The sequence below is a fragment of the Pristiophorus japonicus genome, unplaced genomic scaffold, assembly GCF_044704955.1.
Source record: "Pristiophorus japonicus isolate sPriJap1 unplaced genomic scaffold, sPriJap1.hap1 HAP1_SCAFFOLD_783, whole genome shotgun sequence".
NCBI classification, from domain to species: domain Eukaryota; kingdom Metazoa; phylum Chordata; class Chondrichthyes; family Pristiophoridae; genus Pristiophorus; species Pristiophorus japonicus.
Genome location: NW_027254700.1, coordinates 102760 through 114930, shown reverse-complemented (window position 1 = coordinate 114930; position 12171 = coordinate 102760). Strand labels below are relative to the sequence as shown.

The window sequence follows — 12171 nt, the reverse complement described above, 5'->3', positions numbered from 1 at the left end:
GGATTAAGTTGCAGTGAAATATTGTGGTGACAATGGTTCAATGAGTGTGTTTGTTCAATGTCTGTGATTAATGTCAGTTACAGTGATGCCTAATGATGACATCGGGGATTTCCCTCTGCTCGATGTAAGGAGCTCCCTTCAATGTTTCACCTCACACAATCAGCAGGTCTCCTGCAGCACAGATACCAGAAGTGAGTCACAGAAGGGAAGTCATGGTTGTGTCTCTCATCCCACCAGCGCCTCCCATGACTGATGAATATCTAGCCATTCTTGCTGGATTGCTTCTAGAAGAGAAGATAAAAAAAGTATTGTTCGACATACAATGTATTTTCTATCCTCTACTGGCTGCTTTTGGTGTTCCGAGTAAGTATCTATGTTCAGTTATTAAATATATAAATCCTGTTTCACTGTAATATCATTCTTGCTCTGTACCAGGGGATAATCCATTATTAATGGTATTCTGGCTTTCAAATTGTTGCATTTTGTTTACGCACGTGTTGTAGTTTAATAATACTGGCACATCCTCACTGCTGTTAGTGTCCCTGTTACCTCACTGTTAGTGTATCAGGTACCTCACTGTTAGTGTATCTGGTACCTCACTGTTAGTGTATCTGGTACCTCACTGTTAGTGTATCTGGTACCTCACTGTTAGTGTATCTGGTACCTCACTGTTAGTGTATCTGGTACCTCACTGTTAGTGTCCCTGGTACCTCAATGTTAGTGTATCTGGAACCTCGCTGTTAGTGTATCTGGTACCTCACTGTTAGTGTATCTGGTACCTCACTGTTAGTGTATCTGGTACCTCACTGTTAGTGTATCTGGTACCTCGCTGTTCGTGTATCTGGTACCTCACTGTTAGTGTATCTGGTACCTAGCTGTTAGTGTATCTGGTACCTCACTGTTCGTGTATCTGGTACCTCACTGTTAGTGTATCTGGTACCTCACTACTGTCCATCACCGTGCTGTCGGCTATTGATTATGTAAATGATATTGGACCATCAAGATTGATATGTTCTATATTGAACTCAAGCAAAGATATTGGAAGAGACACTTAATTTCCCGAATTTCAGAATCCTCGCTACACTGTACATTTGTATCAGATCAGAAGCAGATTTTCTGCGTTTCGGGAACTTGTCACCAAATGACGACAGGTGATTGACCTGAAACGGTCACTGTGTTTCTCTCTCCTCAGATGCTGCCTGACCTGTTGATTATCTCTTGGATTTTCTATTTTTATTTCAGACGTTCATCATCCACACTATTTTACTGTTGTGTTCACCGAATGCTCGCCATGTTTACTTACACACAGTGCGAAGAACAAATCCTGACAGATCATACACACCTTCTTAAATCACTGAAATATCTCCTATTTTCTATGTTTCTCCTATTTTCTATATTTCTATAAAGGTTATCCAGGGGTATGAGGGAAAAGCCGGGTATGGTGTTGAGATAGAGGATCAGCCTTGATCATATTGAATGGTGGTGCAGACTCGAAGGGCCGAATGGCCCACTCCTGCTCCTATTTTCTATGTTTCTATGTTTCGAATCATTCATTTCCAGCCAGTGCCTCATTTTCCACATTCTCCAGTTCTGCATTATTGCCACTGCTTCTGATGGTTGGAACAGATTTATCAGGGTCATTTTCATCCTCACTAAATGCTCATTCAGTCAGATTTCCAGACATTTATTTGCAATCTTTGTTTAGAGTTTACAATTGCCTCTCATGTCTGTCTGCCACAGCTCAGTGGGTCTCTCAGTGAGAATCGGAGTAATTCTCTATTGTACCCTGCTTTCATTCAGCATAAAGAATGTCAGCTGATTGTAACTGAAGTATTAATGATAAAGCAATCCTTTGATATTTTTCCATCTAATATACGATGCACAAGTTGGAAAGCAACATGTGAAAGAAAACAAGAATAACTCATATCCATTTGTGTTCAGATACTTTACAGAAACATTGGGCAGCACTTTACCTGTGGAATAAGTCGTCCGATTTCGATGCTAAAACAAAGCATTTAGTTGGACATTCCCTGGTCAATGATAACTATTTATTTTATTCAGAGTCCATTCTTTGAAAGTAAGAATTTCCGAATAACATGGCAATGAGCGACAATTTCATCAAAAAGGTGTAAAGCTCATTGTTCAATACACTTCCTGCAGCCCAGTTATCTTTCTAACTGCTGTACATTTGTATTTAATAACCTAACGTCGTCATATTAGCTTCATACATTTTAAGTAGAACCACCTGTAATTATTGCAAGCCAAAATTGCAGTCGATGTTTATTTCTGTTACACTCACTTTCAGTTCTAATTAGAATCCAGATCCTCAGCAGGAGCAAGAATACAATGAGGGTCTCCCTCCCTCTCCCCCCATCACCGCCCCCTCCCACCAACACAGCGGCACAGAAGCGAATCCCACCGCTCTCGGTGCTGACTGATCCCGGGACACGAAGGCTTCCTGAGAGGTTCTTGACCCGTGTGCCCCTGTTACCTTGGGCAGTGTTGTTGTCTGCTGAGCTAAAGGTAGATCTATCATTTAATGTCTCATTGATCAAACATCTGTTCATTTCATGTTGTCTTTATCCCCATTTCATTTATTTTTCTTATTATTTTTGCAATAAACCCTGCATTCATTTCCTCAGGTACGAGAATTAGATTATATCATTTCATGTCACTAATGATTTGCAGATTGCAGACCGAATCCCATCAATCTTCTGCTCTTGCTCCCAGCCTGATGTTTAATTTAACTGGTTATTTCCTTTCCTCACAGTGAACTTAGTGACGATAGTGATCCTGTCCCGGGGAAAGTGTGGACTCTCCAAATGTGTCACTCGTTACCTGGTGGCCATGGCAACAGCGGATCTACTGGTGGTGATCCTGGATCTGATACTGAGGCACATTCCGATTCGTTATGAGGAACAGTTTATTTTCGTGTATTCCATCCCCCTGTGTAATATCCACGCCGTCCTGCTCTATGCAGCCACAGACTGTTCTGTCTGGTTCACCGTCACTTTCACCTTCGATCGATTTGTGGCCATTTGTTGCCAGAAGCTGAAAACTAAATATAGCACCGAGAGAACGGCGGCTGTGGTTCTGGGAACAGTGACTGTGCTGAGCTGTTTAAAGAACATACCCTGGTATTTTATGTTCAGAAGTTTGTATGTGCTAGGTAACAACCCCTGGTTTTGTGATCTGTATTACACTAATTATGCATCACTGGGCTGGGCAACATTCGAAATACTTCATTATATTCTAACCCCGTGTGTCCCATTTATTCTGATCCTGCTGCTCAATGCTCTCACTGTCAGACACATTTTAATGGCCAGCAGAGCTCGCAGGAGACTCCGGGGTCACAGCAGTGGGGAGAGTCCCAGAGACCCCGAGATGGAGAGTCGCAGGAAATCCATGATTTTATTGTTTATTATCTCGGGGAATTTCATCCTGTTATGGGCAATGTATATGGTGGTTCTTGTGGCAAACCGGATTTTATATATTGGACATTTTGTAGATATATCTGTCTTTGTCAATGAACTAGGATTCATGCTGCAGCAGCTGAGTTGCTGTACAAACACTGGGATTTACGCCGTGACACAGACTAAGTTCCGGGAGCAGTGGAAGAATGTGCTGAAATATCCCTTTGTTGTAATTGTAAAATGCATTAAACGATAAGAAGCAGCAGAGACTTTACAGCCTCAGAACTCAATGCCGCCAGATAATGGGGGGGAAATCCCGGTTGGGGGCTTCCTTCGGATAAATGCCTCCGACCGGAACATATTTTACGTAAACCTTCGATTCCCATCCGAGACCTTCATTCCATGTGTAGCGTTAGGGAAATGGCCTTCCCCATACGTACAGTAAAGCTGGAGTCACATGGGCCTGAAGCACCAATCACGCTGCAGTATTCTCAGTGATAATAATGGCAACTCGCTTTTTCAGAGTTCCCATTATTATCAATGTGAAAAAACACCTCAATATTGAAAAGCAACAGAATAAATTAAAAAACACATCACATATTTAAAATTAATTGAAATTAAAGTCAATTAAATCTTTTGGAAAAAAAAATATTTTTTGTAATTTTTTTTAACATGTTTCAATAAGGTTTAAAATAAACGATCCTTGGTGGAAAGGGTTTTTACTGTAAAAATATGTATTTAAGTTTATTTTTGATATGTTTTAGAACTCTTACACTGGTAAAAGTAATGTATCGACCTGCTTTTACCTGGTTTAAGAGTTTGAAGGACATTCTCTGGGCATGATTTGGGCAAATGACCCAATCTCACCCACACAAATGGTCTTCTTCCCGGGATGTGGAGAATCCATATGGAGAAATCTTTGACAGATCGGAAAAGCCGGTTTCCGGGGCATGTACACTTGGGCCTGACCTGGTGAGGCCGGAATTTAAGGCCCATTGTGTATGAGTCACTCTCCCTCATGGTGAATATTATCACACTCACTCACACACTGTCTACACAGGGCTCCCTGGGCGGGGAGTGACAATCTGTCAGGATCCTCTGCAAGGTCAGCAGTGACCTGCAAAAGGATGGCACCCCCTAAAGTACCACCTAAAGTAGCTGGTCTCCCGCCTGCACTAAGGTGGCAACATCCGTTGCCTAGACAATGGGGTAGTGTTCCTCAGGACCCCTCCCTGCCTCACATATGGATGTCCTCACTCGCGCTCGGCACAGCATATACAGCTCTGGTACCCAGCACAAAGCTGGCGGCAGGATCTATTCCCATTGGCTGGTTGATGTCACTGACCTTCCCCTTCCCAGAAGTGAGGCCAGGTGAGTTACAGCGAGAGTCGAGGTCAGCAGCAGATAGAGGTTTGTTCACCAAAGCAGTGAGTGAGTGGCTAGGGGGAGCCACTCGGCCCGGCCCTGCACCAATCCCCACAACCCAGCATGGTAAGGAGGAGGTCCAACACCAGGTACGATGGCAGCTCCTGTCGGCCAGGCTTTACATCAGTGCCTGAATCTGACTGCAAGAGACCTACGTCTGTCTTCACTAATCGTTTTCTCTTCACATATCTGTGGAAGCTTTTGCAGTAAATAGCAGCACGATTAGTCCATTGAGCCCCTCGAGCCTACTCTGCCATGCAAGATCGTGGCAGGTGGAGGCTTGTAATAAATGCACCGAAAGAATCCTGGGTGATTTTAACCTACATATTGATTGGACAAAGCAAATTGGCCAGCGTAGCCCCGAGGAAGAGTTCATAGAGTGTATCCTGGATGGTTTCCTTGAACAGCATATTGCAGAACCAACCAGCGAGCAGGCTATCTTAGATCTGGTGCAGTGAAATGAATGACCATAACATGGTTCAATTTGAAATTCTGTTGGGCAGTGAGTAAGTTAGTTCTGAAACCAGTGACCTAAGCTTAAATTATTGAGGAAAGAAAGGTATGAGGGCAGAGTTGGCTAAAGTGGACTGGGAAAATAGATTAAAGTACGGGACGGTTGATGATCAGTGGCAGACATTTAAGGAGATATTTCTTAACTCGCAACTAAAATATATCCCAATGAGATGGAAAGACTGTAAGAGAAGAGATAACCATCCGTGCCTAACTGAGGAAATAAGGGATGGCATCACATTGAAAACAAGGGCCTGCAATGGGCCAAGATCAGTGGGAGACCAGAGGATTGGGAAACTTTTAAAAGCCAGCAAAGAACAAATACAAAATTGACAAAGAGAGGGAAGATAGAGTATGAAAGTAAACAAGCACGAAATATAAAAATACAGTAAGAGTATCTACAGTTACATAACAAGGAAAAGAGTGGCTAAAGTAAATGTTCCTCCCCTGGAGGATGAGACTGGGGAATGGTAGAGACGTTCAACAAATATATTGTATCCGTCTTCACGGTAGAAGCCACTGAAACACCCCAATAGTGGATAAGCAAGGGGCTGTAGGGAGGTTGGAACTTCATACAATCACTATCGCTAATGAAGTAGTACTCAGTAAAATAATGGGACTAAAGGCGTACAAGTCCCCTGTGTCATGTATTTAACCATCTTATAATGATATAGTCATGTAACTGTAACTCATGCACACTGTACCTGTACCCTAGAAATGCACACCCTGACCACAGGGGGTCAACTTGCGGGAGACACTCCTCACCTGGGTTTCCAGGTATAAAAGGGCAGGTCCCACCCAGGGTCAGCACTCCTTGGTCCTGGCAATAAAGGTGAAGGTCACAGAGTGACCGTGCCTGATATATCCATGCCATGTGTGAGTTTGTAGTAAGGTGCAGAGACACTACACCCTGGACCTGACGCCTACATCTTCGGAGAAGTAGCGGCAGCAATAGTGGATGCTTTGGTTGTAATCGACCAAAATTCCCTGGATTCTGAGGCGGTCGCAGTGGATTGCAAAACCGCAAATGTAACGCCCCTATTTAAAAAAGGATGCAGAACAAAAGCATTAATCATACTCCCTGTATTCAAATCTAAATTGTTGATATATACCGCAAAAAGCAAGGGACCCAGTACTGAGCCCTGCAGAACCCCACTGGAAACATCCTTCCAGTCACAAAAACATCCATCAACCATTACCCTTTGCTTCCTACCTCCAAGCCAAATTTGGAGCCAACTTGCAATTATACATTCACCTGACTCCGACCGCAAGGGACCTACGTATGTCTTCACTCATCTTTTTCTCTTTACATATCTATAGAAGCTTTTGCAGTCAGATTTTATGTTCCCGGCAAGCCTCTTCTTGTACTCTATTTTCATCCCTCTTAATTAAACCTTTTGTTCTCGTCTGCTGAATCCTAAATTTCTCCCAGTCCTCAGGTTTGCTGCTTTTTCTGGCCAATTTCTATGCCTCTTCCTTAGATTTAACACTATCCTTAATTCCCCTTGTCAGCCACGGTTGAGCCACCTTCCCCGTTTTATTTTTACTCCAGACAGTGTTGTACAATTGCAGAAATTCATCCATGTGACCTTTAAATGTTTGCTATTGTCTATCCACTGTCAATCTTTTAAGTGTCATTTGCCAGTCTATTCTAGCCAATTCACGCCTCAAACCATCAAAGTTACCTTTCCTTAAGTTCAGCACCCTAGTCTCTGAATTAACTGTGTCACTCTCCATCCTAATAAAGAATTCGACCATATTATGGTCACTATTCCCCAAGGGGTCTCGCACAACAAGACTGCTAATTAGTCCTTTTCATTACACATCATCCAGTCTAGGATGGCCAGCTCCTTGGTTGGTTCCTCGACATATTGGTCTAGAAAACCATCCCTAATACACTCCAGGAAATCCTTCTCCACCGCATTGCTACCAGTTTGGTTAGCCCAATCAATATGTAGATTAAAGTCACCCATGATAACTGCTGTACCTTTATTGCATGCATCCCTAATTTCTTGCTTGATGCTGTCCCCAACCTTACTACGACTGTTTGGTGGTCTGCACACAACTCACACGAGCGTTTTCTGCCCCTTGGTATTCCGCAGCTCCACCCATACCGATTCCACATCATCCAAGCTAATGTCCCTTCTTACTATTGCATTAATTTCCTCTTTAACCAGCAATGCCACCCCACCTCCTTTTCCTTTCTGTCTATCCTTCCCAAAATGTTAAATACCCCTGGATGTTGAGTTCCCAGCCTTGGTCACCCTGGAGCCATGTCTCTGTGATGCCAATGACATCATACCCGTTAACTGCTATCTGCGTAGTTAATTCATCCACTTTATTCCGAATACTCCTCGCATTGAGGCACAGAGCCTTCAGGCTTGTCTTTGTAACACACTTTGTCCTTTTAGAGTTTTGCAGCAATGTGGCCCTTTTTGCTTTTTGCCTTGGGTTTCTCTGCCCTCCACTTTTACTTTTCTTCTTTTTATCTTTTGCTTCTTGACCCATTCTACTTCCCTCTCTCTCCTTGCATAGGTTCCCATCCCCCTGCCATATTAGTTTAACTCCTCCCCAACAGCACGAGCAAACACTCCCCCGAGGATATTGGTTCCATTCCTGCCCAGGTGCAGACCGTCCGGTTTGTACTGGTCCCACCTTCCCCAGAACCGGTTCCAGTGTCCCAGGAAATTGAATCCCTCCCTGCTGCACCAATGCTCAAGCCACGTATTCATCTGAGCTATCCTGCGATTCCTACTCTGACTAGCACGTGGCACTGGTAGCAATCCTGAGATTACCACCTTTGAGGTCCTACTTTTTAATTTAACTCCTGGCTCCCTAAATTCAGCTCGTAGGACCTCATCCCGTTTTTTACCTTTATCGTTGGTACCTGTATGTACCACGACAACTGGCTGTTCATTCTCCCCCTCCAGTATGCCGACAGCTGCTCTGAGACATCCTTGACCCTTGCACCAGGGAGGCAACATACCATCCTCGAGTCTCGGTTGCGACCGCAGAAACACCTTTCTATCCCCCTTTGATGCATTTTGTGAATGCTAATAAGGAACGGGTAAACACATTAAGCGGTAGGCCACTTAATAGTGTAGATGAACAAAGGGACCTTGGAGTGCTTGTCCACAGATCCCTGAAAGTAGCAGGCCAGGTGGATAATGTGGTCAAGAAGGCATACGAAATGCTTGCCTTTATTGGCCGAGACATAGATTATAAGAGCAGGGAGGTTATGCTTAAATTGTATAATACTTTGGTTAGGCCACAGCTGGAGTACTGCATGCAGTTCTGGTTGCCAAATTGCTGGAAGGATTTGATTGTACCTGAGAGGGTGCAGAGGAGATTTACTCGGCTGGTGCCTAGAATGGAGAATCTTAGTTATGTGGACAGATTCAATGGGCTGGGTTTGTTCTCATTGGAACGGCGGAGGTTGAGAGGAGACCTCATCGATGTCAACAAAATATTGAGGGGCCTGGACATAGTGGATAGTAAGGGTCTATTTCCATTGGTGAAGGGGTCTATTATGAGGGGGCATAGTTTTAAGGTGGTTGGTGGAAGGTTTAGAGGGGATTTGAGGGGGGCTTCTTTACACAGAGGGTTGTGGGGATCTGGAACTCGCTGCCTGGAAGAGTGGTGGATACAGAAACCCTCACCACTTTTAAGAGATGGTTGGATGGGCACTTAAAGTGCAGTAACCTGCAGGGTTACAGACCTAGAGCTGGTAATTGGGATTAGACTGGATGACCTTTTGTTGGACGGAGCAGATAAAATGGTAAGTACTGCAGGGAATAGAATACGGCCAGGGTGATCTCCTGGACTAGTGTCGATCGCCTGGATGGGTCGGAGAGGAATTTTCCCAGATTTTTCCTCCCTAAATTGGCCTGGGTTTTTATCTGGTTTTTGCCTCTCCCAGGGGATCACATGGCTCCGGTTGGGGTGGAGTGTAGAATGTTTCAGTATAAGGGATGTCACAGTTGTGTGAGGCGGACTGGTTGGGCTGGGTGCTCTTTGCCTTTCCGTCATTGTTCATAGGTTTATATATAACCTTCAGGGCTGCTGACTGAGGGCCGTGTGGCTCTTTGTCGGCCGGTGAGGACACGATGGGATGGAATGGCCTCCTTCTGTGCTGTAAATTTCTATGTTTCTATGTTGCTATGGAATTTAGGGTGAGAAGCGTGGATCCTGCAAGGGAACAGACTCTCTGGCTCCCAGGACAAATTGATCAAAGTGAGTGTTACCCATGGGAGCCAGCGCCAGATCCAGTCAATAAAGCGAACCATCTTGCCAGCTTCTGACTGGGGATTGTCGTTGGGCTCAGCTATTGACTGGGTGAAGTCTCTGAGCCACACATCAGGCAGGTCCCAGAGACAATCCCCAGTCTGCACATACAAATGTACACAAAGACTGTCTGTCAGACAGAATAACCTGGCATGTTCCTGTCCCACCTCCCAGTAACACTATCTCTCGGAACATACAAAGAAACATGGCCAATTCAGGAAAAGCCTCCGGGCAATTGCTCTCCAACTGCCTGAGGCTCCAGGGAGAGCACTGTTGCTCCGGTAACATCACAATCTAAAGTGTCCACTCACTCCCTGTAACTGGCAATGTCCTCTCAGAAACGTTTCAACTTCCCCTTTTAAAGGTCTGTAGTGAGCCCACACTCACCATATGAGCTCACACTCACTCTGAGTTCATGACCCTCCTGTCCTCCCTCAATCACTCCCTCCATGTAAATTCCTCCACCCATATTCACAGACACCTCCTTGGCCTTGCAATCTCTCGTTGCCTTGTTACTCCAACAGTGTCAATTACAGATGGGACCATCTCTGACCATTTCCTTGTATCGCTCTAGACCCACATGCCCCTTTCCCCAAGACAAACCTACTCCTTTCTGCATCTACCCCTGGAATAAAACTCTCCCCAAACTCTCTTACAACTGCACTTATCAACTCAAAACGGTCCAACCTTTCGCCCTCTTTTAACAATGGCATTTCTGCAGTCACCGATCTGCTCAACCAGACCCTCACCACCACCTTTCATTCCCTAGTCCCTATTAAAAATAATATGCTCTCCAATGCTTGCTGTTACCCCTGGTACAACCCTCATCCCACTGCCCCGCTCTCTCCACATAGCCCTGTATCAATCCCAAACTAATTCCACTGCCCCGCACTCTCCCCATAGCCCTGTATCAATCCCAAACTAATTCCACTGCCCCGCACTCTCCCCATAGCCCTGTATCAATCCCAAACTAATCCCACTGACACACTCTCTGCCCATAGCCCTGTATCAATCCCCAAACTAATCCCACTGCCCCGCTCTCTCCCCATAGCCCTGTATCAATCCCAAACTAATCCCACTGCCCTGCTCTCTCCACATAGCCCTGTATCAATCCCAAACTAATCCCACTGCCCCACACTTTCCCCATAGCCCTGTATCAATCCCAAACTAATCCCACTGCCCCACTCTCTCCACAAAGCCCTGTATCAATCCCAAACAAATCCACTGCCCCACACTCTCCCCATAGCCCTGTATCAATCCCAAACTAAACCCACTGCCCCACTCTCTCCCCATAGCCCTGTATCAATCCCAAACTAATCCCACTGCCCCGCTCTCTCCCCATAGTCCTGTATCAATCCCAAACTAATCCCACTGCCCCGCTCTCTCCCCACAGCCCTGTATCAATCCCAAACTAAACCCACTGCCCCACTCTCTCCCCATAGCCCTGTATCAATCCCAAACTAATCCCACTGCCCTGCTCTCTCCCCATAGCCCTGTATCAATCCCAAAATAATCCCACTGCCCTGCTCTCTCCCCATAGCCCTGTATCAATCCCAAACAATCCCACTGCCCCGCTCTCTCCTCATAGCCCTGTATCAATCCCAAACGAATCTCACTGCCCCACTCTCTCCCCATAGCCCTGTATCAATCCCAAACTAATCCCACTGCCCTGCTCTCTCCCCATAGCCCTGTATCAATCCCAAACAATCCCACTGCCCCGCTCTCTCCCCATAGCCCTGTATCAATCCCAAACTAATCCCACTGCCCCACTCTCTCCCCATAGCCCTGTATCAATCCCAAACTAATCCCACTGCCCTGCTCTCTCCCCATTGCCCTGTATCAATCCCAAACAATCCCACTGCCCCACTCTCTCCCCATAGCCCTGTATCAATCCCAAACTAATCCCACTGCCCCACTCTCTCCCCATAGCCCTGTATCAATCCCAAACTAATCCCACTGCCCTGCTCTCTCCCCATAGCCCTCTGTCGTTTCACAGATACTCTCAGAGTGAGATGGGTCTTCGAGACACCAGTCAGTGTAAGATGCAGTGTATTGTAGATAAATGTGAGGTTATCCACTTTGGTTGCAAAAACAGGAAGGCAGAATATTATCTCAAGTTGACAGATTAGGAAAAGTGGAGGTGCAACGAGACCTGGGTGTCATGGTACATCAGTCATTGAAAGTTGGCATGTCGGTACAGCAGGCTGTGAAGAAGGCTTATTGGCATATTGGCCTTCATAGCGAGAGGATTTGAGTATAGGATCAGGGCGGTCATACTGCAGTTGTACAGAACCTTGGTGAGGCCTCACCTTGAATACTGTGTACAGCTTTGCTCTCCTAATCTGAGGAAGGACATGCTTGCTATTAGAAACATCGAAACATAGAAAATAGGAGCAGGAGTAGGCCATTCGGCCCTTCGAGCCTGCACCACCATTCAATGAGTTCATGGCTGAACATGCAACTTCAGTACCCCATTCCTGCTTTCTCACCATACCCCTTGATCCCCCTAGTAGTAAGGACTACATTTAACTCCTTTTTG

The 12171-nt window shown here is 45.4% G+C and overlaps 1 protein-coding gene across 1 annotated transcript in view; it reads left to right on the top strand.

Moving 5' to 3' along the window:
• Nucleotides 1-212: 212 nt before the first annotated feature.
• Nucleotides 213-12171, top strand: part of LOC139256823 (probable G-protein coupled receptor 139) — a 52384-nt gene continuing 40425 nt past the window's right edge. The window contains exons 1-2 of the mRNA XM_070874328.1: nucleotides 213-363; nucleotides 2771-3642. Of these exons, the coding sequence (XP_070730429.1) occupies nucleotides 213-363; nucleotides 2771-3642 (1023 nt within the window). The remainder of the gene's footprint in view (nucleotides 364-2770; nucleotides 3643-12171) is intronic.